At 44.2% G+C, this 19,960-nt stretch overlaps 2 protein-coding genes across 4 annotated transcripts; both read right to left on the bottom strand.

The window, feature by feature from the left end:
- Positions 1 to 328: 328 nt before the first annotated feature.
- Positions 329 to 15,614, bottom strand: SP2353 (EGF like, fibronectin type III and laminin G domains protein pikachurin). 3 transcript variants are annotated; one of them, XM_017154794.3, is made up of 15 exons: positions 15,100 to 15,614; positions 8,838 to 9,241; positions 7,398 to 7,514; positions 5,755 to 6,616; positions 5,424 to 5,539; positions 5,018 to 5,364; positions 4,659 to 4,848; positions 4,466 to 4,602; positions 4,186 to 4,403; positions 4,050 to 4,125; positions 3,835 to 3,987; positions 2,398 to 3,761; positions 2,233 to 2,334; positions 2,071 to 2,174; positions 329 to 2,009 (listed from the first exon to the last, which is right to left on the bottom strand). In XM_017154794.3, the coding sequence occupies exons 2-15, from the start codon at positions 8,968 to 8,970 to the stop codon at positions 1,855 to 1,857; spliced, it is 4,074 nt and encodes a 1,357-aa protein (XP_017010283.2). In that variant the 5' UTR covers positions 8,971 to 9,241; positions 15,100 to 15,614; the 3' UTR covers positions 329 to 1,854. The 3 variants fall into 3 exon arrangements, with proteins under 3 accessions (XP_017010283.2, XP_070069665.1, XP_070069666.1); XM_070213564.1 differs by having other exon boundaries at positions 15,173 to 15,614; XM_070213565.1 differs by having other exon boundaries at positions 15,436 to 15,614.
- A 2,174-nt stretch (positions 15,615 to 17,788) lies between these two features.
- LOC108066230 (uncharacterized) lies at positions 17,789 to 19,475 on the bottom strand. Its single transcript, XM_044393264.1, has 6 exons — positions 19,274 to 19,475; positions 19,060 to 19,188; positions 18,857 to 19,003; positions 18,369 to 18,486; positions 18,137 to 18,306; positions 17,789 to 18,030 (listed from the first exon to the last, which is right to left on the bottom strand). The coding sequence occupies exons 1-6, from the start codon at positions 19,473 to 19,475 to the stop codon at positions 17,849 to 17,851; spliced, it is 948 nt and encodes a 315-aa protein (XP_044249199.1). The 3' UTR covers positions 17,789 to 17,848.
- Between the last annotated feature and the right edge of the window lie 485 nt (positions 19,476 to 19,960).

Here is a 19,960-nt window from a genome sequence, read left to right as displayed (position 1 = left end):
TCCCTTTATCATCGATGTTTTACCAAATGCAAGTACCACTATATACAGTTAAATTAATTTATAAAATGTAAAAAAATTAAGTATATTTATTTATTTATTTAAGTACTCATTAAAATAATACAAGAACTTCCATTCCTTGAATAGAACTGGTTCACATTGGTTAACCGCTAGAGTGAACTAAGCTCGCTTTGGAACTAGTTCCAACGATTAACCGCAAACGTTGAACCAGTTCCAAACCATAACCGCTACAGCGAGCGAAATTCAAATTAGAAAAGCCCACTCCCCAACACATTAGAACCAACACCTTTTAGAATCTTTTTATCTTTATTTTCTGCAAACCAATGTACGAAATTAAATATCTCAATGCCTCGACTTTCACTTGTCATATAAATAAGCTACATTGAATGTCGTTTAATTTAGTTTTACATTGATTGGTGGTTGTGATTTCTTTATTCATTTTACGCCATTGTTTCTATAGTTTCTCATAGTCATATATAGTTACGCATATGTGTTTATGATGTATAATAACTACATACGTGGTTGTTATCTCATTAAGCTACAAAATTATACTCATAAGACGAATACAAACGTTTCCCTCCTTAGTTATTTTTATTTACCATTACTTTGTTCGCTCTCTTTTACAATTGTTTCAACAGGCTATTCGGATTAGTTGTTTGTCTCGCATTTTAAAATTTCGCTATGGGATTGTTAAATTGCTTTGCGTTCGTTTTTTGGTTGGTTTCCATTAGCTAGTTGTTGTTGTTGTTGTCTCTGTTTGTGGTTCTTGTGTGTGTTGTTTAGTATAAATTGTTAAAAATCGCTCACAAGTTGTTGTTCTGGTTCAGCGTGTGTTCGAGTGTTTGGTGTCCTTACGTATGTCTTAAGTTTCTTTGGTGTCTTTAGTATCTTACGATTTTGATATAAAAGTTAATATAGGCAGGCGTGTGTGTGTGTTTGTGTCGATGTGACTTGTGTTCGTGTTCGAGTGTGCCGACTTACGATCTAGTACACACTACACATTTATTAACTTACCACTTAATATGTTTGTTTCCTCATTCGATCTCATCTCGTTTACCTTCTAACCCCTCTTCCCGCCTAACGGTCTTTGATTCGTTCGATTTTTGGACTAGACCTTCCAAGAAGCGCCAAATAGTACAGAATGTACAGTTATACAGTTTACAGTTCATAGTTTAAGGTACAGCAATGCGAAAAACGAAAGAATTGCCAATTTGCATTTGTAACCGTGTTAGTGTGAGTGTGTGTTGTGTCCGCGTGTGTGTGGTACAAAAAGATGGCAGCTCTGCATTAAAAGCGTAACGGTTCGTTCAAAAAAAGCGACCACACACTAAAGTATCGCTATCGATATTTGTTAATCGTTAATCGTCAATTTCGCGCCAAATGGACAGCTTGGTTACTCAGATTTTCCGCTCTTATCTCGTGTTTTCATATTCTATATGACTTACTCCTCCGATACCGATATAAATCCTTTGCTAAAGTTATATATAAACTATTCCGATCTGAAGTATTGACAGTCACAGGCTCTATAAGAAGCGTGCCTTGGTTTTGGGGATTTTGGTTTTTCGTTTCCTCTGCTTTTAAATATATATATATATATGCCTTTGTATATACTCAATATGCTTGTATATAATATGTAGTATGTTTCCCTTCTAGATTTAGTTCGTCACTCCTGCATCTCCTGGTGTAAAAAAATCTTCCTCACCCTAACTCTCTCTCTCTGTTTTTCTGTTTTAAAAGCGTATTTGTACAAACACAAACCGACGAAGGACATTTGTGTGGTTAACATAACATTTAAACTAGTCGATATCAAAAGTCTTGAGGCGTGCGTGCAGCGTTTCATAGGAGGCCCGTCTCCACGTTGTGCTCCGTTCCCAGCGTATTGGGGTCGAAGTTCAGTTTCATTTCGCCGGCTAAAACGATTTCCGAGATGCAGCCGACTATTCCGCTGAAGTAGCGCTGGTGCGTAAAGTATCCCACGTCGGGCATGCCACCTAAAAGCACGCGAATTCTTTAGCAACTCTTCTGGTTCAACCTAACCTCAAAGATACCTACCCACATACAGGCCCGTGTCCGTATTCAGTTGGCGCAGTTTGCCAGGAGCTCTCAGAGTGGCCGTCTTTCTTCCATCCACCTCCAGATAGCCCTCTTGGGAGTTCCTGGAAAGGTAAGGGATGAGGATTATCCCTATTCGATTTTCACCCCGCATTTACTTACCTTATGGCTCTCACTCGATGCCACAGGCCATCGCTGACCTTGGTGCCATTGAAACGGATGTCCACCTCACCAGAACCCAAATCATAGCGGAAGTGCAAGTACCTGGAATGGATAAACGAAGAGTTTACTTCGACGTTTAGGATAACACCGCCCCATCTCACTCACCCTTGTTCGATGCCTAGCGAAAGGTAGTCGTCGTGCTCCTCGGTCGTTCCCTGTCGTCCTGTCCACAGGATCACCCCGTTCTCCGAGTGCGTCTTGATGCGCAGATTGAGGTCGATGCTGTAGCTGATCACCTGGCTCATGGTGTCCGCGTCGTTGTAGTGAAAGTAGCTGTCGCTGCCGGCAAAGCAGGCTCCGAAATTCTTGCGAACCCCCTGAATCTGCGACTGATGCTCGGCGGACAGGTCGATCTTCTTGAGAAGACTCCAGTCGGTGTGGGTCTGCGGTGTGCTGGACTTGACCTCCTCCACGCCAGCCTGCATGACGGGCGTTAGAAGTTCATCATCATCGTTGTAATCGTCGCTGTACTGAGAGGTGTCTTCGCTGGGGGAACCCCCAAGGGAAGGGAACTGCACATCCGCCTTCTTGTGACTCGAGTGAGCATTCGAGTTGGACATGATGCGCTTCATGTCCTGGGCCAGCTGCTTGCGCTGGTACTCCTCCGTGCCGTCCGAGGCATCAAACAGGGATTCATCGAACACAAAGGCGTCATCATCATCAGCTTCGTTGTTGTTTCGCTTGCTGGGGCTTCCCTCCTCCTCAGCTAGCAAAGGGGGCTGACTGGCCGCCATGGCATCGCCGTACTCCTGCTGCTGCAGACTGGCCACCCAGTCGTTGTTGTCTTCGAAGGTGAGGATGTCGCTGTCGGGGTTCGTCTGGAAACTCTCGTAGTGCGTGGGCAGGCGACTCAGCTTGCGGGTGAAGGCTGCGTTGGGCTTCTGGTGGTGCTCATGCTTGCTGGCATGGTGCTTTCCCGCAAACCGGGGCTTGGGTTTGGGCTTAGGTGGGGCAGTCGGAGTGGAAGGGACCTGTTCAGTAGTAGACGTCTGCCTCTTGAGCTCCTTCTGCTGCTGCTGCTGCTGCACAAAGCGGAATATGATATCATCTTCGATTTCCTCGTTGCTTAGCGCCCCCGCAGTGGCTTCCTCAGTGGTTGTGGTACTGGTGGTTGGACTTCTTGTGCTCGTGCTCGTGGCAGGGGTTGGCTTATGCAAATTCCTGTGCTTCTTGGAATGCTTCTTGTGCGCAAAGCCAGACACCTTCTTCACCGCCTCGCCATTGTCCTTCGTCTCGAGGACCTTGGACTTGTGGAGAGCCAACTCGGGCAGCTGCTCTAGTGGCACCTCGGCGGCCTTGTTGCAGCGCTCGTTGTGGATGCTGCAGCGGCACTCGTAGCTCTCCATTTGCGGCACACACTCCGCCAGGGGGCCGCAGGGACGCGCCACACAGGCGTGGGGGCAGTTGCCGATGTTGCTGCCGCCCAGAGCCTCCGCCACAATGCCCAGCGAGTGGCCATTGATGTCAATCTGTGGGTGGAGAACAAAGGTACACAATGGGAAATTGAAAGCGGAAGGAGAGGCGTATTTGTGTACTACTCACCCTCTGGATGCAGCCAACGAAGAACGGCTTGTACTTGAGGTCCAAAGGCAGGCGATCCACGTGGTTCACGCCTCCCACAAAGAGATTCTGGTCCAAAGACAAGTGCCAGAAGCCATTCGACGAGATGGTCATGACCTCCTGGTGTTGATCCACCTAAGGGGTTGGAAAATCAAGAGGTAAGTAGGGGAAGTTAAAAGACCCTATGGACTTCTTACCTTCAGAACCGCCAGTCGAGCTGTTCGCGAGATCTTGATGGTGTGCCATTGACCCAGACTGAGGGAATGCTCGCTCCTGTGGAGACGGAAACCTTTCATAAGCAAATTGCTTTTAAGTTACAGGTGTTTAAGTTACCTGACTAGAGCTGGACCACTGCCGAGATCAAAGGCAAACTCCACAAAGCCGTCGTTTAGGTAGAGCGCTATAAAGTCGCCTCGATGTTCCGGTCCCGAGTAGAGAATCAGTCCGTCTGTCTGTTCGGGCTTCAGGGTAACCTTGAGCTCTAACCAGATGAGGGCACTATCGCCCAGTGGTGCGTAGCGCAGGAACGATGAGCCATTAAAGGCGGGAACCTGAAAAGAAGACCTCAATAAGTCCACCGAAAGGGGAAGAGACCTAAAAAGACTCTACCAACCTGCAGGTCCATTCGAATCTCGCACAGATCTCCAACGAATCCTATGGGGCACAGGCAAATGGCGCCTTGATCTGAGGGCAGGCACTTGCCACCATGCTGGCAAGGATATCTCACGCACTTGTCCGTGGAGCAGTCCTCTGTGGGGGGTTTATAATATATCAAGGAGTTTAAATGGTAATCCTAAATCACTTACGTATATCAAATCCATTAATCACATCGCCCAACGGGTGCTCTGTGAACTTGTAGTCATGCTCGTTGGCCACGAAGCGACGGATGCAGCCGGCAAAACCTTCGGCTAGAGGCAGTCGCTTGGCCAATCCGGTTATGTTGCCAATTCCACCCAGAAACACTGGTTCCCGGAAGGTGATGCGTGAGAACAAACCCTGGAGAAGATAGAACAAATATAGTAAAGGGTTGTCTAACTTAAGAACAGTGGTAGCTAGCAGGGATAGGCAGTTTCTCTGCCGCTGCGCTGCTAGCGTTTCGACGCGCACGTACGCTGTAAAGCAGCTGCTTCTGCTGGCCACCACTGCTTTTGACATAACAACTTACATTCGATCTCCCCTGCACCTTGGTGCCGTGGTTAAGCACCAGCCAGGCATCCCATCGATGCCGATAGATGATCACCGAGTTCCATTCGTTCAGCAGGATGGTTTCTCGGGATCGAACACTGCCTACACCGGATCCGCAGTCGAACCAGAACTCCACGAAGCCCTTGTTCAGTAAAAGAGCCATAAAGTCTCCGGTCAAATCGTCCCGCTCTCCGCTTAATAAGATAATGCCGTCAAAAGACTCTGGACGGAATTCGATGCGCAGTTGAACGTGCTTATAAGCGCCATGGAGAGCAGGGAATGCTAGCCAGGAACGCTTGGCAAAACGCGGCACATGGGCTCGAATATCTGAGGATTAGTCACCAAAGGGTTTGTAAGTTTATCCACTTCATGGAGCCACTACTTACCTTCCTGACAGCCATTGCCCGTCTTGCCAAAGGGACAAAGACATCGAGAGCTGGCGGCAGTGGCCTCCAAGGCACAGATTCCATCGGAGCCACAATCCAGATTGCAAGTGGGAGTGCTGTTGATTAAAGTACATTAATTTAATTCTAAAATACTGCTAAGCTTCTGCAGCTTTGTACACTCGCAACATGCAGATTTAAGTGGCTCTAGAATTTGTACTATTTCTGCATACCTTAGTTGCACATGACCAACAAAGTAGCTTCTTCAAAGGATATTCTACCTCCCCAAATTTGTTGTGGAATTCACCGCCCACTCTATATTTTTATTACCCACCTGTCTGTTGTCATGGTTGCTCCCACTCCGCTCTTCTCCCCTGCTGATATGTTGGAGGTGGACTCCCTAGTGATATGCATTTGGACCTTATTGCTGGTTACGCTTGTGCTCAGGTTCTTTCTCCTGTTCTTGGCCGTGTTGCTATTGCTTGTCTGCTGATATGTTTGCGATTTGCTGTTGCTGTTGCTTTTGCTGTTGCTGTTGCGTCTTAAGTTTAATTGATTATTGTTGACATCGTCGTAGACGGACATGTCCGACTTGTAGCTGTAGCTATAGTCATCGCTGGCATCGCCATCGCCATCACCCTCGCCGTAATCCTCAACCACTTGGTTCTGGTTGCGGTGCTGCATTCCCCTGGTGGTGGGGGATCTCCTGGTGGTTGTGGTCTTGGTCGTAGTGGTGCTGGTGGTGGTGCTGCTTCTGCTGGGAGTCGGGGGCACTGAGGTGGGTGTCGCTGTGCTGGCCGCCTTGAAGTCAGCCGCATCCGCATCCTGACCCTCAGATTCCGACTCCGAGTTGAAGTTGATGCTCTCCGCTGATATGTAGTAATCGTTTGAATTGACTTTCTGTTGCTGCTGCTGAAGATTCAGCGATTGCTGCTCCTTCGGCTCCTGTGTCTCCGAATTGCTATCCTCCAGCTCCCCGTAATCGTAGCTGTCTCCTTCTGAACCCTCTGATTCCGACCCATTCTCGCCCGTCGACGAAGCGGATTGCGAGTTGGATCCCGCGAATGGGGACTTGGCCATCTCCTTACCCACATCATCGTTGGCCAACTTGGCGCTGAACGAGGCGCCCTTCTGATAGAGAACGTCCTCGTCCGATTTGCCACGCCCATCCAAACCATTGGCAGTTGCGTTAATTACTGGAAAATCAAAAATGGATCAAGTTACGGGATGCATCCAGTCGTCCATTTCAATTAAATTCAATGAATGAACAGGGTAAACTAGAGAGATTCTATACTCGCATACCCAAAGTAATCAATGCCTTGCACTAATTAAAATGGAAACCTGCACAAGTTCCTAATGTGCTTGTCTGTATGAAGTCTTTGTAGTTCGTAGTAAGACAAATTAAATAATTATTTATTAATAACTGAAAACTAGAAGATGTATATGTAGTAGGTGATACTAAACTATTTTGACTAAACTCTTTGCAATAGCTCATCATGCCTTTCTCTAAGCAAGGGTATTTACAGCTTTTTAGAATCTATCTAACTATATGACATGTAATTTTTTCGACACATTTGTTAAAATTGCGCAAATTAAATGCAAAACACACACAAAATAAGGCCCAGTAACTTCACAAAAATATCAATTTGTCGGCCTGTCCGGGGGGCAAACAACATTGCAGTAGAGGCGAACAATTGCAAAATAATAATTCCCCAAACAAGCGTAAATTTCGAACAAAAATGAATAATAGCAGAACAGAAGGGGGGAATGGAATGCAAATGTAATCGTGGGTAATCCAAGCCCACTTGGATGTGCCCAGTCAACCAGCCATCCATTACAGGTGATTTCCAAATAATAACCGAAATGGCAAATCAATTTTGTGGCCCGGCAGGATAGGATCTGCATCTATGCATTCCATACCCAATCCCAATCCCATTTCCCATTTGGGAATCTAGGATATAACCATCCTGAACGCACCTTGACAGCTGTAACCGTTCTTGTTCAGCTCGTAGCCCTCGATGCAGTCGCACTCGTACATTCCATCGTGGATCTCGTAGCACAGTTGTTCGCAGGGGCTGGTGTGTCCGCAGTGGCCTGTTTTTGGATGGGGGGTGAGAATAGAGTAGGGGATTGTTCAGTTAGCAATGCCATATGTAGATGGAAGATAACGGGGGGCGGTATTCAGTGGAGCAACTTTGGGTTTGGCCCGGTTTTGGTCGAGTCGTCGGTTCATAATTTCAGTTCACTTCAGTTGAGTTTAGTTGAGTGTCCTGTCTGCCTGTCTATGTCTACGTCTATTCCGTTTATTCCTGCTGCCGAGGAGTGTGTGTGTTCCTGGGTGTGACCGACGTGTCCGCAATAAATTCTAATAAGCTTTAAGGACTTTGGGCCTGGTTTTGTGGTCTGGTCTTGGTCCTGGCATACGCTTCTCGTAATTTACCGCTGTCCCTGGCAGCATTTCAAATGCATAATGACTACTTAAATAACTCAGTTGGCCGATAGTTTTGCGTGGTTATTTTAGGGGTAATGGAAAAGTTTCTCTTCTCCCCAGTTCGATGGCAATTTAAATGCAAATTCCATAGGCGGGGGCCAGTAGGTGAATCAAAATCACAGTGCCCACCCACTTGACACCGAAATTGTGGAGAAAACTCTTTGGAGGAAATATAAAAAGGGAGGGAAAAAAGTAAAAAACATTACAAGCATTACGCATACGCCCGAGTGGCCCGGCACTTACGTCACACATTGTATTAAATGGAACGAACGCAGAGCAAAGGCACTTTCTGAAGATGGAGACACGAACACGTCAGCTACTCTGTTAAAGTGCCATCATGGGCGTAGAGGGGGCTTAAAGGGGGGGGCCGAACAAAGCTCGTGCATGCATGCAGGCTTGCTAGTTGATTAAGCAACTGTGGGGACGATTAAAGTGCACTGGACACAGAGGACAAGCACACGAACCCATTTGCATATGCACACAAGAGCTGGTTGGTTGGTTGGTTGTCATCCAACCCCCCTACAGTCCCCTTTGAAACTCTTTCGCCCGCCGGCCATGCATTGCGTATTCAAATTGAAATTGAAAAATCGCATTTTGTATGCAATTGAAATCGAAGTGTCAGCAGCACACATCAGCATCGTCGCCAATGACAGATTCGCCCCCATGGATCTGGAAATTTGACAACACGGCCATTGGCATAACTTCCGATGCCGTTCCGTTTCGTTTTGGTTTTGGTTTTCTGGTTTTCGGTCCACTCTCACGCATAATTAAGTCGCTCATTAATGTCAAAGGCCACACAATAGGGCCTCGTTTATTGATATGTCGATGGGGTCGAGCATTGAGCTCTTCAAAACTGAAATGCCAGTGCCAAATACCCGAAATTTCCACAATTAGGCACTTGAAAAAGGGAGGGATGTCAGACGCACCTTGGAAGGCCGCCTCCTCTGGCTCCGCAATCGCACTCACTGCGGCGCTGGCCCAGGATGATGATAATGATGATAGCAGGAGGAGGAGCCACACGTAGGCGACTCGGTAATGGTGATGCTTTGAAGTTGACATGCTGCACTCTGTCTGTCCGTCCACAGGTGGTTTGCTTAATGAAGGGTTCCTCTCTGTGTTTTCCTTTTTTCGGGGTATCGCTCAGTTCAGTTGAGTTCGACTGCTGGAGTCGCAGTTCCTATAGCGATTGCGATACCGAATCCTTTGGCCATCAGCCAGCGGCGAGCATGGAGCGTGCATGCGTCTCAACGTTGCCTCCGCGACTGTTGCTCCTGTTCCTGCCACAAGTCCTTGTGCCCCTAGCTTCTGGCTGCTCCCGCGGTCTTGCCACCTGAAAGTACACACACACAAACGCGACACAAGCGCGCAATTAGTAGGCGGTAAAAGCAAAGGCAAGAGCTCAAGCCAACGCAAACGCAAATCAAGTGGTCATTATAATATAACCACAAATTGCTAAACACGCAGTGGCCAAATGGAACATCGCAGGTTGGGTGGATGTTGTGTTGGATAGGAGGGGTAGGAGGAGTAGGGAACTGGGTGAACAAGGTGGCGAGCATTGAGCATACACTCAGAAAATAAATTGGGAACTAAAAACTAAAGTCCTATTTGTAATTTATTATAGTTAAGGTTTCCCTTTACCATTTAGTGATTGTCCAAATTAAATAAAAAGAAAAATAAAAAAATAAAAAAAAAAAAAGAAGAAAAATGTGATTTAGTATATTTAGTATATTGTGTGGTTAAATTACTTGATTTTATTAATTGTCAGGCCAAAATATATATACTTATAGAGTGCAGTGAATTATTATACTATACCATACTTGGAATTGGTACGTCCAATAACTTCAATGGTCTCTTTGAACCACCCATGTGAAAGTATTTGATATATTTTATGGGTATTTCCAAATAGATTCCACTTTAATTTCTCTGCCTGCATTTAGGAGCATAGGCTTGAGCTCTGGCATGATTCATGGCGTTGGTAAAATCAATAGGAGCCACCATGGCAACGCCGCCACAACAAATAGACAAAGCCCCACATCAAGCGTGGCCACTCCTATTACCCAAACCCAAAACCCGAACCCAACCCATCAAGCCCGCCCACTGCGAACAGCCCACCTGCCACCTGGCGTCCTACCTTAAGCCAAATACTGTGTGGTCGAGTAATTAGAAATCAATACGAGCACAATTCGGCAAAGTGTCTACCCTGCATAGCAAATAAGCGGGCATAGATACTCTGGTAGGCAGATGGCAACAGTGGTTGAGGGAAAAATTGAGGAGGGAAAAATCGAAGACGGAAAAATCGGAATTCGAAATTTCCTTTGCCCATTTTTGGGCCTTTTCCGCTGGCCAATTTGAAATTGAAATGTCAAATGTCTCCGAGATGGAAGGAAAACGCGTGCAAATGTTGTTAAGCTTTGGCTCCCTCTTCCGTCTCTTTCTCTGCCCCACATTGCCATCTCTTTCGCACACTTAACCCGTGCTTGAGAAATGTGTAGCATACTGACTGGGGCAAACATTGCAGCCGCAGCATCTCCGCTGTTTCGGTTTTCATCTCTGCTGTTGCGATTGCTCTTCTTTCCACCATTTCTCACTCTTTGTCTTTCCGCCTTTATTTATTTATCCTCCTTGGTGCCCCACGAGCTACGAGGGGTACGAGGCAACCAGATTCAGGAAGTCCCCCAGACGAACGGATGTTTGATTTGATTAATTAAGCTAAACCAACTGGAAGTTGCTTCTATTAACTGTTTGTGCTGGTGTTGCTTTATTTTCGGTGTTTCATTTATTTATAAATAAATAGCAACTCGTTAAAAATAGCTGCACTTAATGCATTATTATGGTATAAGAATGAAAAAATTGGTTTTTTTTTAGCTTATTTGTAATTCGATAAAATGTAAACCCTATAAAATAAATATATTTGTGGTAAAACCATCTCGTAACCCATTTTAAGGGAAAGATACCCACCAAAAAAGATAGTGTAAGCTGGCAAACGTTGTTAAGACCGCGATGCACGCGTACTATATATTTTTATGGCAATTTTCATATGCCTGCGCTTAAAATCGCGTTGACTGCCTACGGCCTCGGGAGGTTTTCCCCCACCCCTTCAGCTTTCCCCCCTTGGGGTTTTCCTTTGCTGCACGAGTGTGTGTGGGGAAAGGCAGGAGGAGGAAATGGGGGCTGTACGAGTGGGTAAGCACTCGCGATGGTTGTGCGTGCAAAAAAACTTTTCGTTTTTTTATAAGTTTGACGTAAGGGCTAAAAAACCCATCGCCATTCCGCACTGTCTCAAGTTGAGTCAGTCGAGGTTTCGTTTTTCGTATTTTTTTTTGTTTTTTCGGGGGCGACCAAATGTTGCCGTATTCATTTATATCGATTTTTCCACCTTGGCTATTTACACACACAGTGGCACACACACTATACTCGTACAGTCAGGTTGACATACTACCCACATACTTCTTTTTGTACGTTTGTATTTGCACACTCTCTACGTTATATTTTCGCATTTCTTTCATTCGGGATTTCCCCAGTACCAACCCGTTTTTTGTTGTATTTTTCTTTGCATTTTTTTTTTTTTTGCATTTTTATTGCGTTTTTAATGGCATTTCTTTCCGGTACGACGCCTCCGAATGGCCAGCTATGTAGAATGTTGAAGCCAGTCTTTTGTGTGGGTGCCACAGCAGTGAAAGGGGGATTTCCCAGTTTTTCGCTGCTTTTAAGTTTTCATGCCGATGTCGATGTGGATGTGTGGATGGAAAACTCATTATTCAGGTAAGCAGCGTCACAAAAACGTGCGCTCATTTGCCTGGAAAATGCGACCTCAGGAACTAATTAGAGCGCCTGGGTATCGAAATTAATAGGCAATTGAAGTGACTCGTCCATAATATCCATTCTTGAATATCGTTTCGTCAAAAAGAAGTTGATCCAACCAATTAGCCTAATGGACAAAAATGAATGCCTCAAGTGCCAGTGATTTAATTACACAATTAAGAGCTCATTGGCCAGCGGCCTTTCATCATTGATGTTTGATATTCTGATAGTTTGCTTTATGGAATCCCGTACTCGTCGCCGGGCTCATTTATCACAGATTACCGACTTTTATTTGAGTTGAGTGAAAGCGCTGGCATAAAGTTTATGCATCGTAAATCGTAAACTCAAAACTTTCGCCCACCATGGATACTACGTGACCACAAAGTGAGGCGGAATTTTTTGCCGGAATGCCGGAGTTGCCCACTACCGACCATAACAAATGATCAAATTGCTCTGGAGAGTCGGAAACTTTTGTCCAGAGATAGTATGCCCGAAAACTATGGTTCTCGGGTTGCAGTGAAAGTGAGCCGGATAAGTGGTAACCGAATTATTTGCCTGCACCCAAAGAGTAGCCCGCTTTTGAGCGATTTTTCCATTTGTGGCTTGAAATTCACCTGAACCTCAGCTCGGTTTTCAATTATTTAGGAGCTGCTCTCGATTCCATGGCTAGTTTATTGATTCAAAAGAGGCAAACAAGGCCAAACAAAATGGCAGCCAGCGGAATAATATCCATGGCTGATGTCACGCAAAAACTTTATACAGAAAGCCAATAAAGGGGAAGTCCCCGGGCGGACAGAATCAGACCCACAGAACGGAAAAGTTAAGTTGGAAACGAAACGAATCGCATCGAAACAAAACAAGGAGAAAACTAAAACAGCAACAGCGGAATACAATAAAAGCGGAGAAAGGAAAATGGCAAACAGAAAACAGAAGCTGAAGCTGAGGCAGCAGCCAAATACAAAGGGAAAACGTTAGTCCAGCAATAAATTGTGTTTTTATAAGGCAGGTAAATAGAGCACAAAATCCGTGGAGAGCCAATTGGATGGCCAGCAACCACAAAATACACACAAAAACAATGGGGGTTGGGGGTTCTTGAGGGGAGGAACTTGAATCAACTCGATTCACGCATGCCAGACTTCTGACTCCCCGGACTGGTCGAAATGACAGGGCAGAGACAACCGGGAGACAACCACAGTAGAGATACGTTAATTGGGCTAATCTGCCCCGCTATTTTAGCACATTAAAGCAGTTTTAGGGGAAGCCCCAAGTGAACAGCAGATTTAAGAGGGCCAGAGTAGAAGTAAATCAGACGGTAATTTTATTTAAGCACGAAATCTGATAAATTTGCATGACCTTCTACACAAGGCTTTTTCATGAAAAATTAATCACAGGCACGATGTCTAATAACTATAAACTCTTACTCCAAGTTGGTGTACCAAAAAATAATATACAGATTGAAATCTAAAACCTGTAACAACGGACCAAGGGGAAAATTCTGTGAATTTTCCTTTCATTTTTCATTTTCTGTTGACCTTTCAGAATTAAAATAATCCAATTAAATAAAAAGTGCCTGCGATTGACAACCTTTGAACTACTATCTGAATACGTTTTAATTAACTAAATATATTCGGTTACATAGAATTTTATATCTGCCGCAAAATCAAATTTGTATGCAGCTTACATGAACTATACGGAGCTTACATTGAAATAAAAAACTGTGTTTGCTTAGCATTCAATAATAAACTTGTAAAAGTGATGTATTCAAAAAGGTGATTCAAAACATAATCAACGGAAATTTAATCCCTTGACTGAAATATTCTGTTTTAGTAAGCTCCAATAAAATTCATGCATGTTATTTTAGAAGTATTAAATAAATATTATTGAGTGGTTATTGCACTTTGGCCAATACAAACAAGTTCTCCTTGTAATATAAAAAAAAAAAAAAAAAACATAGAAATTCAACCACTACTCGCGTATTTATTTAGCCGAATGGGTTTTAAAAGCAGGGAACGTAACTGTTATAAGTTTTATTTTAAAAATCACACTTTAACAGTTATTTTCTGATTTGTAAAGTAAAACTCAAAGAATAACTGTTATTTTTTGAGTTTTATAATAAAAGTTGACAAATAACAGTTATTCTTTGATCAAAAATAAAACTCAAACTTGATTTATGGCGATTTTGTGGGTAAACAAAATTTTAAAAAAATATAGGTATTAAATATGCGCGGTTGCCTTTTTTAACAAATTTTTAGTAAGTTATAAAAAGCACGGGTATCATGTTTTTTTTAATTATTTCATTTTTTCAAAAATGTCAAGGGAATAACTGTTATTCATAAAAATCAAAAAATAACAGTTATTTTTTGAGTTTTATTATAAAAATCAAAAAATAAAAATCATTACGGATTTGTAAACTACAATGGCTAATAAAAATTGTGGTGTATTTAAAAAATTTTTAGGACCCTTCTAAGTGCGTGATTTTTTTGTATGAAAAATTTACAATAACAGTTATTTTCGTTCCCTGTTTAAAAGTGATTTGTTCCATTTATTTTAGAAGGTAGTTCAAGAGTTTTATGTCAAAAATCATAAAAAATACTCTATTTACTATTGTATTGTTATAGGGGTTCGGGTTTCTTTTCTTCTTAACTGTAGGTAGATTAATCCTAGTTGTGATTAGTTAGTTTCACAGGATGGTGCCAATGGGGAATTCTGTCCCTTGTATCCACTGTAATAGCCTTGAGGTTTGGCGCGTTTTTCTTCTTTTGCCGCTTATCCTGCCTGCGCTTTGAGTGCTTAGACATCGGGCAAACGTCGCACTAAATATATATCCTCCTATATGCGGGATGTGGGCCTAATTTATGGCGAGTTCGCAGGTGCGCGCTTTACTTGAAAGCTGTCAAAGACCGCGTTCCTTGCCACAACTACAACAACAACAACAGAAATAATAATGGCAACAAAGCCAACAACAAAGTAATTTCCCAGCAAGGACCCAAGGACTAAAACAAAAGCGAACACACACATACGTATATATACCCAACTCGAGGGGGCGTCTGTATGTGTGAGTGGGTGATTTTACGTGAGTGCTTGTGTGCGTGTGGGCGGAAAAAGGGGAACTCCCCCAAAGACTTTTGAACTGCTGGCGATGTGAACGAACTGGTAATTATCAACATCATCATTGCAACTTTAGTTTGACCCAAAAATCGCAATAAATAAAAGTGGGTAAGTGTGCGTGTGTTGTGGGTATGTGTATGTGTATGTGCGGTGGGGCAGTAGAGTGGCCACATAAATTTCCATTATTTCATTTCGCATTTTTCCGTCTCCTTAAACTACACTTACACACATAAACATTAACACACAGACATACACTGAGAGAACAGTACAAATCCTTACGGTTGCTGTTGCTCCTGCTCTGCTTCTTATTCTTATCCCTCTTCTTCTTGTTCAACTGCCTCTGGCCAAGTACCGTTGCTCGCTGATTTCTGATTCTCTCCTCTCCTCACCACCTCCTCCGCTTTTCCTTCTTGTGCTTTATTTTTCGGCGTTCTGCGATTTTCGTGGTATTTACATTTACACACTCCTGCACACCCACACACTCACTCACTCACTGGGGGGAATCACACACACACTCGCACATTCAGCTGTCGTATAAGCTGACTTTCACATTGCACTTGCGAATCGCAAATTTTCGATCGGAGCACTTGAAAGTCCAGAATCACGGGGAATTACCACGTTTTGGCTAGTTTCCTGCAATCGCTCTATCGTATTCGTTGTGTATATGTATTATTTTGGTTGTATCCTGCGAGCGGATGTCTGATGACGGCGGATACGGATGATTTCTGGCGTTTCTAGCGATTCCGTTTGTTTTTCCGTGGAGCGTAACGTTTTTACACTCTAATTGACGGGAGACTACTGAGCGTATGAGTGTCGAAACATGGATGGGAAATGGAAAAGCCACTTGGCACGGGAGAGAGAGCGCCAAGAAGTGGCAGAAAAAAACAAACCCTCGGTTGACAGCTCGGCGAGAGAGAGTCCTTGGTCCTTGCTGTTGTTGTAATATCCGTTAGCCGATTATCCGGCCATGTAAAGAGGCGCCAATTCAAGCTCGGCCAATAGGGTTACCAAGTCGGATTTAAAACGAGGGGGTTTCTTAAGTTATTTAGATTTACTTGTACTCCTTGGTACTCCTGAAAGTATGTTATAAAAAATGATTATTATCTTATTATCCTTATTATATCCAAGGACTCTGTCTTATGGCAAATTAAGCTCAAATAATACGCATTCTAACGCACCAAAGTTCATAGTTATTATTTACATACAGCACATTTGACAACCCTAAAGCTCAAGCTCCTCTCTCCACCCCCTTGCTTAAACTGCAGCCGTTGGGCGCTCTTGCTGGCTCTCTCCCACGCACGCATGCGCTGCAGGAAAGAGAGAACACCAGAAAGAGAGCAGCCAAACATTTCGGGATAGCATTACAACAACAGACAGGCGAAGTGAATGATGAAGGATGTGCGGCGATGGCGATTGAGAGAGCCCGAGAGAATGTTAAACAACATGTTGTTGTTGCCGCTGCCAGCGAGTTAACAGCACAATAAACACCTCCGGAGAGTCAGCCACACTTTAAGGGACATAAGCCCATAATGAACTCGAGGACAAGCGTGGACAAAAACAACACGAGACGCTTGTGGTGGGTGGGGAGGAAGAAGGGGGTTTACTCGCGGGGGTAGGGGTATGTGTGTGTGCAGTGGCCAGTAAGTCAGCTGATCAGGTTGCAAGGGTTGATGAAGGGTTGTTGTTTGCCTGCCGAAAGGAATGATAAGGGAAAAAAAGCATATTGAAGGAGGAGCAGACATGACCAGGAGGCCAGGACCCAATCCATCACCCCTTATCCTCCGCCCACGATGAAAACCGAGACTTGGAAATGTCTGCGGCATTGTTGTTGTTGTTATTGTTGTTGTTGTTGTCGGCATTGTTGCTGCATTGACAAGTCAACGTTACTAATGACCCAGCGCTATTCATGACCCCCGACAAAGAGAACGACATATGTACAGTTTGGGTGTTTGTGTCTGTCTGCACATAAAGAAATATCCACTTGAGATTAAGTCGGTACTTTTGAGATCGTAATTTAGTCATAGGACGCGCTTATAACTCTGAAAAGCTTACAGCCTATAAATCATCATGGGTTGTGAACAATCATAAAAACGTAACGTAGGAACTCAGTTTTAAGGTCACCAGAAAATACTTAACAAAATTGTTTCGATAAACTTTTGTTTTGGAAAAAGTATAATTTTATATAATTCTGCGAGTGAAATGATATTTTTTTCGTGAGAGTCCTAAAAGCCCTAACTCTGAACTCCTAAATAATTATTATGCACTTTACAGAATCGGAATTGTTACCTTATTATAGTAACAAGCTTATAAAGTTTATAATATAAACCAATAACATCTTATCTTTTTCAAAATAAATGAACTTGGAAAATATGTTATGTAAAATTTGTACAAGTTCAATATTTTTCTAATCTACAGAGAGCTTATAAATACTAGCCCATTTTTATGTTTTAAATATGAAACCAAATTGGTTCATTTTTTGCTCGGTGCATTTGCTTTGTTGCAGGCTTAGTGGGTGCATTCCCCCGCCCCTCTTTACAGTGCCACCCCTACGACATTCAGCAAATGAGGCATTAATATCCAGGCAGGGAACTCCTGAACCCAGAAGCCCATAAGCCAGAGCCCAAAACCCAGCCGGCGACCCCTTTCCTTCCGCAGGCCCTCGGGCTTCGCTGCTCCGGCTTCCATGTTTTCGAGTATGTCAGGGCAAATATTAGTATTCCACTTCAGTGTGAGCATTTTGTAATGGAAAGTGTTGTCGTCGTTGTCGTTGTCGTCCTGCTGCATATCCATCAGTCGGGCAGCCAAGCGCAAGTAATGTGTCACATTACAAATGTTGTTTCCGTTCCGTTCCGCCACCCCACTTCAAGGACCTCCCACCCCTCAAATCCGCGAACTGCAGTTCAATAACAAAAGTATTAACCACTCTACTTGCTGAAATCGACACAACCATAAAAGCAATAAGCGGCACTTTATTAACTTATCAAGCTGAAGCAGAAATTATGGAGGGGGTCGTTCGATAGATTAGAGCTCAATGCAGCAGCAGCAGTGCATTTATATAGAAGACCAAGGCCAGATCGCTTATGTGCTGACTATCGCCGTCGTCATCAGCCAATATATCCTTCGGCGAATCCCCCTCCAGCCAGCTGCCAATTTCCATTACGTTGCGCCAGTTGACAAACTCATTGTAGCCAAACAGCCCGCAGATGGTGGCTGTGGTGGAAGAGATATATATACGTAAGTGTGGCAGAGATATGTGTCAGCGATACAAGCAAGGATATCATAGAACACCATCGACAACCCACTGACCCCGGCTCACCTTGCTCCAGATACAGATCGCGATAGGCGACCGGCAGCCCCAGGCTCCGGATGGCGTTCTGTTCGCGTTCCACCTCGTCGCACTGACTCCTGGCCAGCAAATCGTAGACCTGCGGAGGACTGAGATGGGGGGCACACACCTGGTGCTGCAGAACGTAGAGCAGGAGGACTCTGGAAAGATAAGATGTAGATCTGAGATGGGCCCTGACTGAATGATATGTATATGCACTCACTGGTGTGTCCTCTGGTATCCGTAGGCTGGTGCATCACTGGCCAATAGTTCCAAACATTCTTTGGAGACCAGCTTGCAGTTTGGTGGCTTTAGCTTTACAATGTTCCGCAGGCAGAGATCTTAGGTAATCGTTATGAAACGTAGATCGATTTTACATTATGTAATATCAATTTAAAATTGATATGCGGCCCGTAAATTCGATATGCTCGAAGGGAGTATCTCATGGTAAAACGATATGCGTAGTGCATAACTAGAAATTTACATAGGATATCGATTTTACGGCGACATGATTTTTTTTGTGTGTACGGGGATATAAAATTCGGTTATAACTATCTTTTAAAACCTAAAACTTACTATTATAAACATAAACAACCTCTCAAAATGTTTAAAGATTGTACAAATAACCTTAAATGCTTGCACTTTTTAAAGGGCAAGCTTATAGACTTATAGACTAACCTATTATTATCATTAGAACTAGCTTAAGCTCACCCGATTGCGTCCTGTTGAGCTGTCCTTCGTTGACGACTTTTGAATAGACCTCAGCCAGCTGCTCGTACTCCGCATTGGCATCCAGTTCCCCCAGTCTCAGCGAAGGAGGCAACAGCAGCACATTCCTTTGAAAAACAATGCTGAGGACTACACAGTAAATTAGCATAAATAATAACAGGCAGTTAGTTTGGTAGTAAACATACTATCTCCCTGGACTCCTCCCAACTCTTCCCGGACCAATCCCGATCGCTCCCTGATGTTCTCCATTCTGTGCAGCAGATGGTAGTAGAGCTGCCTGTCGTAACGCGTGGGTGCCACGTAGCGCAGTTTCTCTGCAATGGAACGGGACGGGATGGGGCATAAATAAATACGCACATCCGTCATCCGTATCGCGAGTGTACGGTTCACTGGGCTCACGTTTAATCAGAAACTGCGAAAGCAGCAGGGCGAATGTGGAGCTGGCTCCCAATCGGCGTCCACCGGAGAGTCCATCGAGCAGTCGGTAGATCCGATGCGGCAGTTCCTGGTCAGTTTCTGTCCCAGTACTATAGACTCCATGGATCAGAAAGCAGCCGCTAATGGCCAAAATCAGCGAGTATTTCAGGCCCACGAGCAACATGTTGTCGGCTTACCAGCCGTGAGGCATCTATACTACGCTTTCATCCTGGCCGACTCGAAGTCACATCGGACCGCGTCTTTGATTTCTCCACTTCATGAAGATTAATTGAGCCGCATTTGTCCAGTGCCGGCTGTGCGGGGGGCGAGTCCGGCTCTCTTGTTCGTCCCCGGGGTGCGAAGTATAAAGTTTCTCATATTAATCACAATTTACAGCTGAATACATTTCGCAGATTGAGGGATTGGCTTTCAGTTTTGGTGGGAATTCAAGGCAGATTGGTGTGGGAAGTTGGTAAAATGTTATCCTTTGAACAAGTGGATTTCGCGCCTTTCGTTTGAGTTTAACATCGATGTAAACGGTTAACAGAGCTGTAAAGCAAGTTTCTTGGAAATTCCATCGAAAATATTTATCAGAATAGTGAATTTGTTTAAGTTTTGTTGGAAATATAATAATATCCTTTAGCTAAGTCAATATCGCGGTTTTTAGTT

Source organism: Drosophila takahashii, chromosome 2R (genome assembly GCF_030179915.1).
Source record: "Drosophila takahashii strain IR98-3 E-12201 chromosome 2R, DtakHiC1v2, whole genome shotgun sequence".
Classification (NCBI taxonomy): Eukaryota; Metazoa; Arthropoda; class Insecta; order Diptera; family Drosophilidae; genus Drosophila; species Drosophila takahashii.
This window is presented reverse-complemented; position numbering and strand designations above follow the sequence as displayed.

Coding starts and splice junctions, on each gene's coding strand:
- LOC108066230 (XM_044393264.1), bottom strand. CDS start 19,475: ATGTTGCTCGTGGGCCTGAAATACTCGCTGATTTTGGCCATTAGCGGC. Junction 19,189..19,273: donor TTCGCAGTTTCTGATTAAAC/GTGAGCCCAGTG, acceptor GTTCCATTGCAG/AGAAACTGCGCTACGTGGCA. Junction 19,004..19,059: donor GGGAGGAGTCCAGGGAGATA/GTATGTTTACTA, acceptor TTTACTGTGTAG/TCCTCAGCATTGTTTTTCAA.
- SP2353 (XM_017154794.3), bottom strand. CDS start 8,970: ATGTCAACTTCAAAGCATCACCATTACCGAGTCGCCTACGTGTGGCTC. Junction 7,515..8,837: donor AGAGGAGGCGGCCTTCCAAG/GTGCGTCTGACA, acceptor ATCCAAAAACAG/GCCACTGCGGACACACCAGC. Junction 6,617..7,397: donor GAACGGTTACAGCTGTCAAG/GTGCGTTCAGGA, acceptor TTGATTTTCCAG/TAATTAACGCAACTGCCAAT.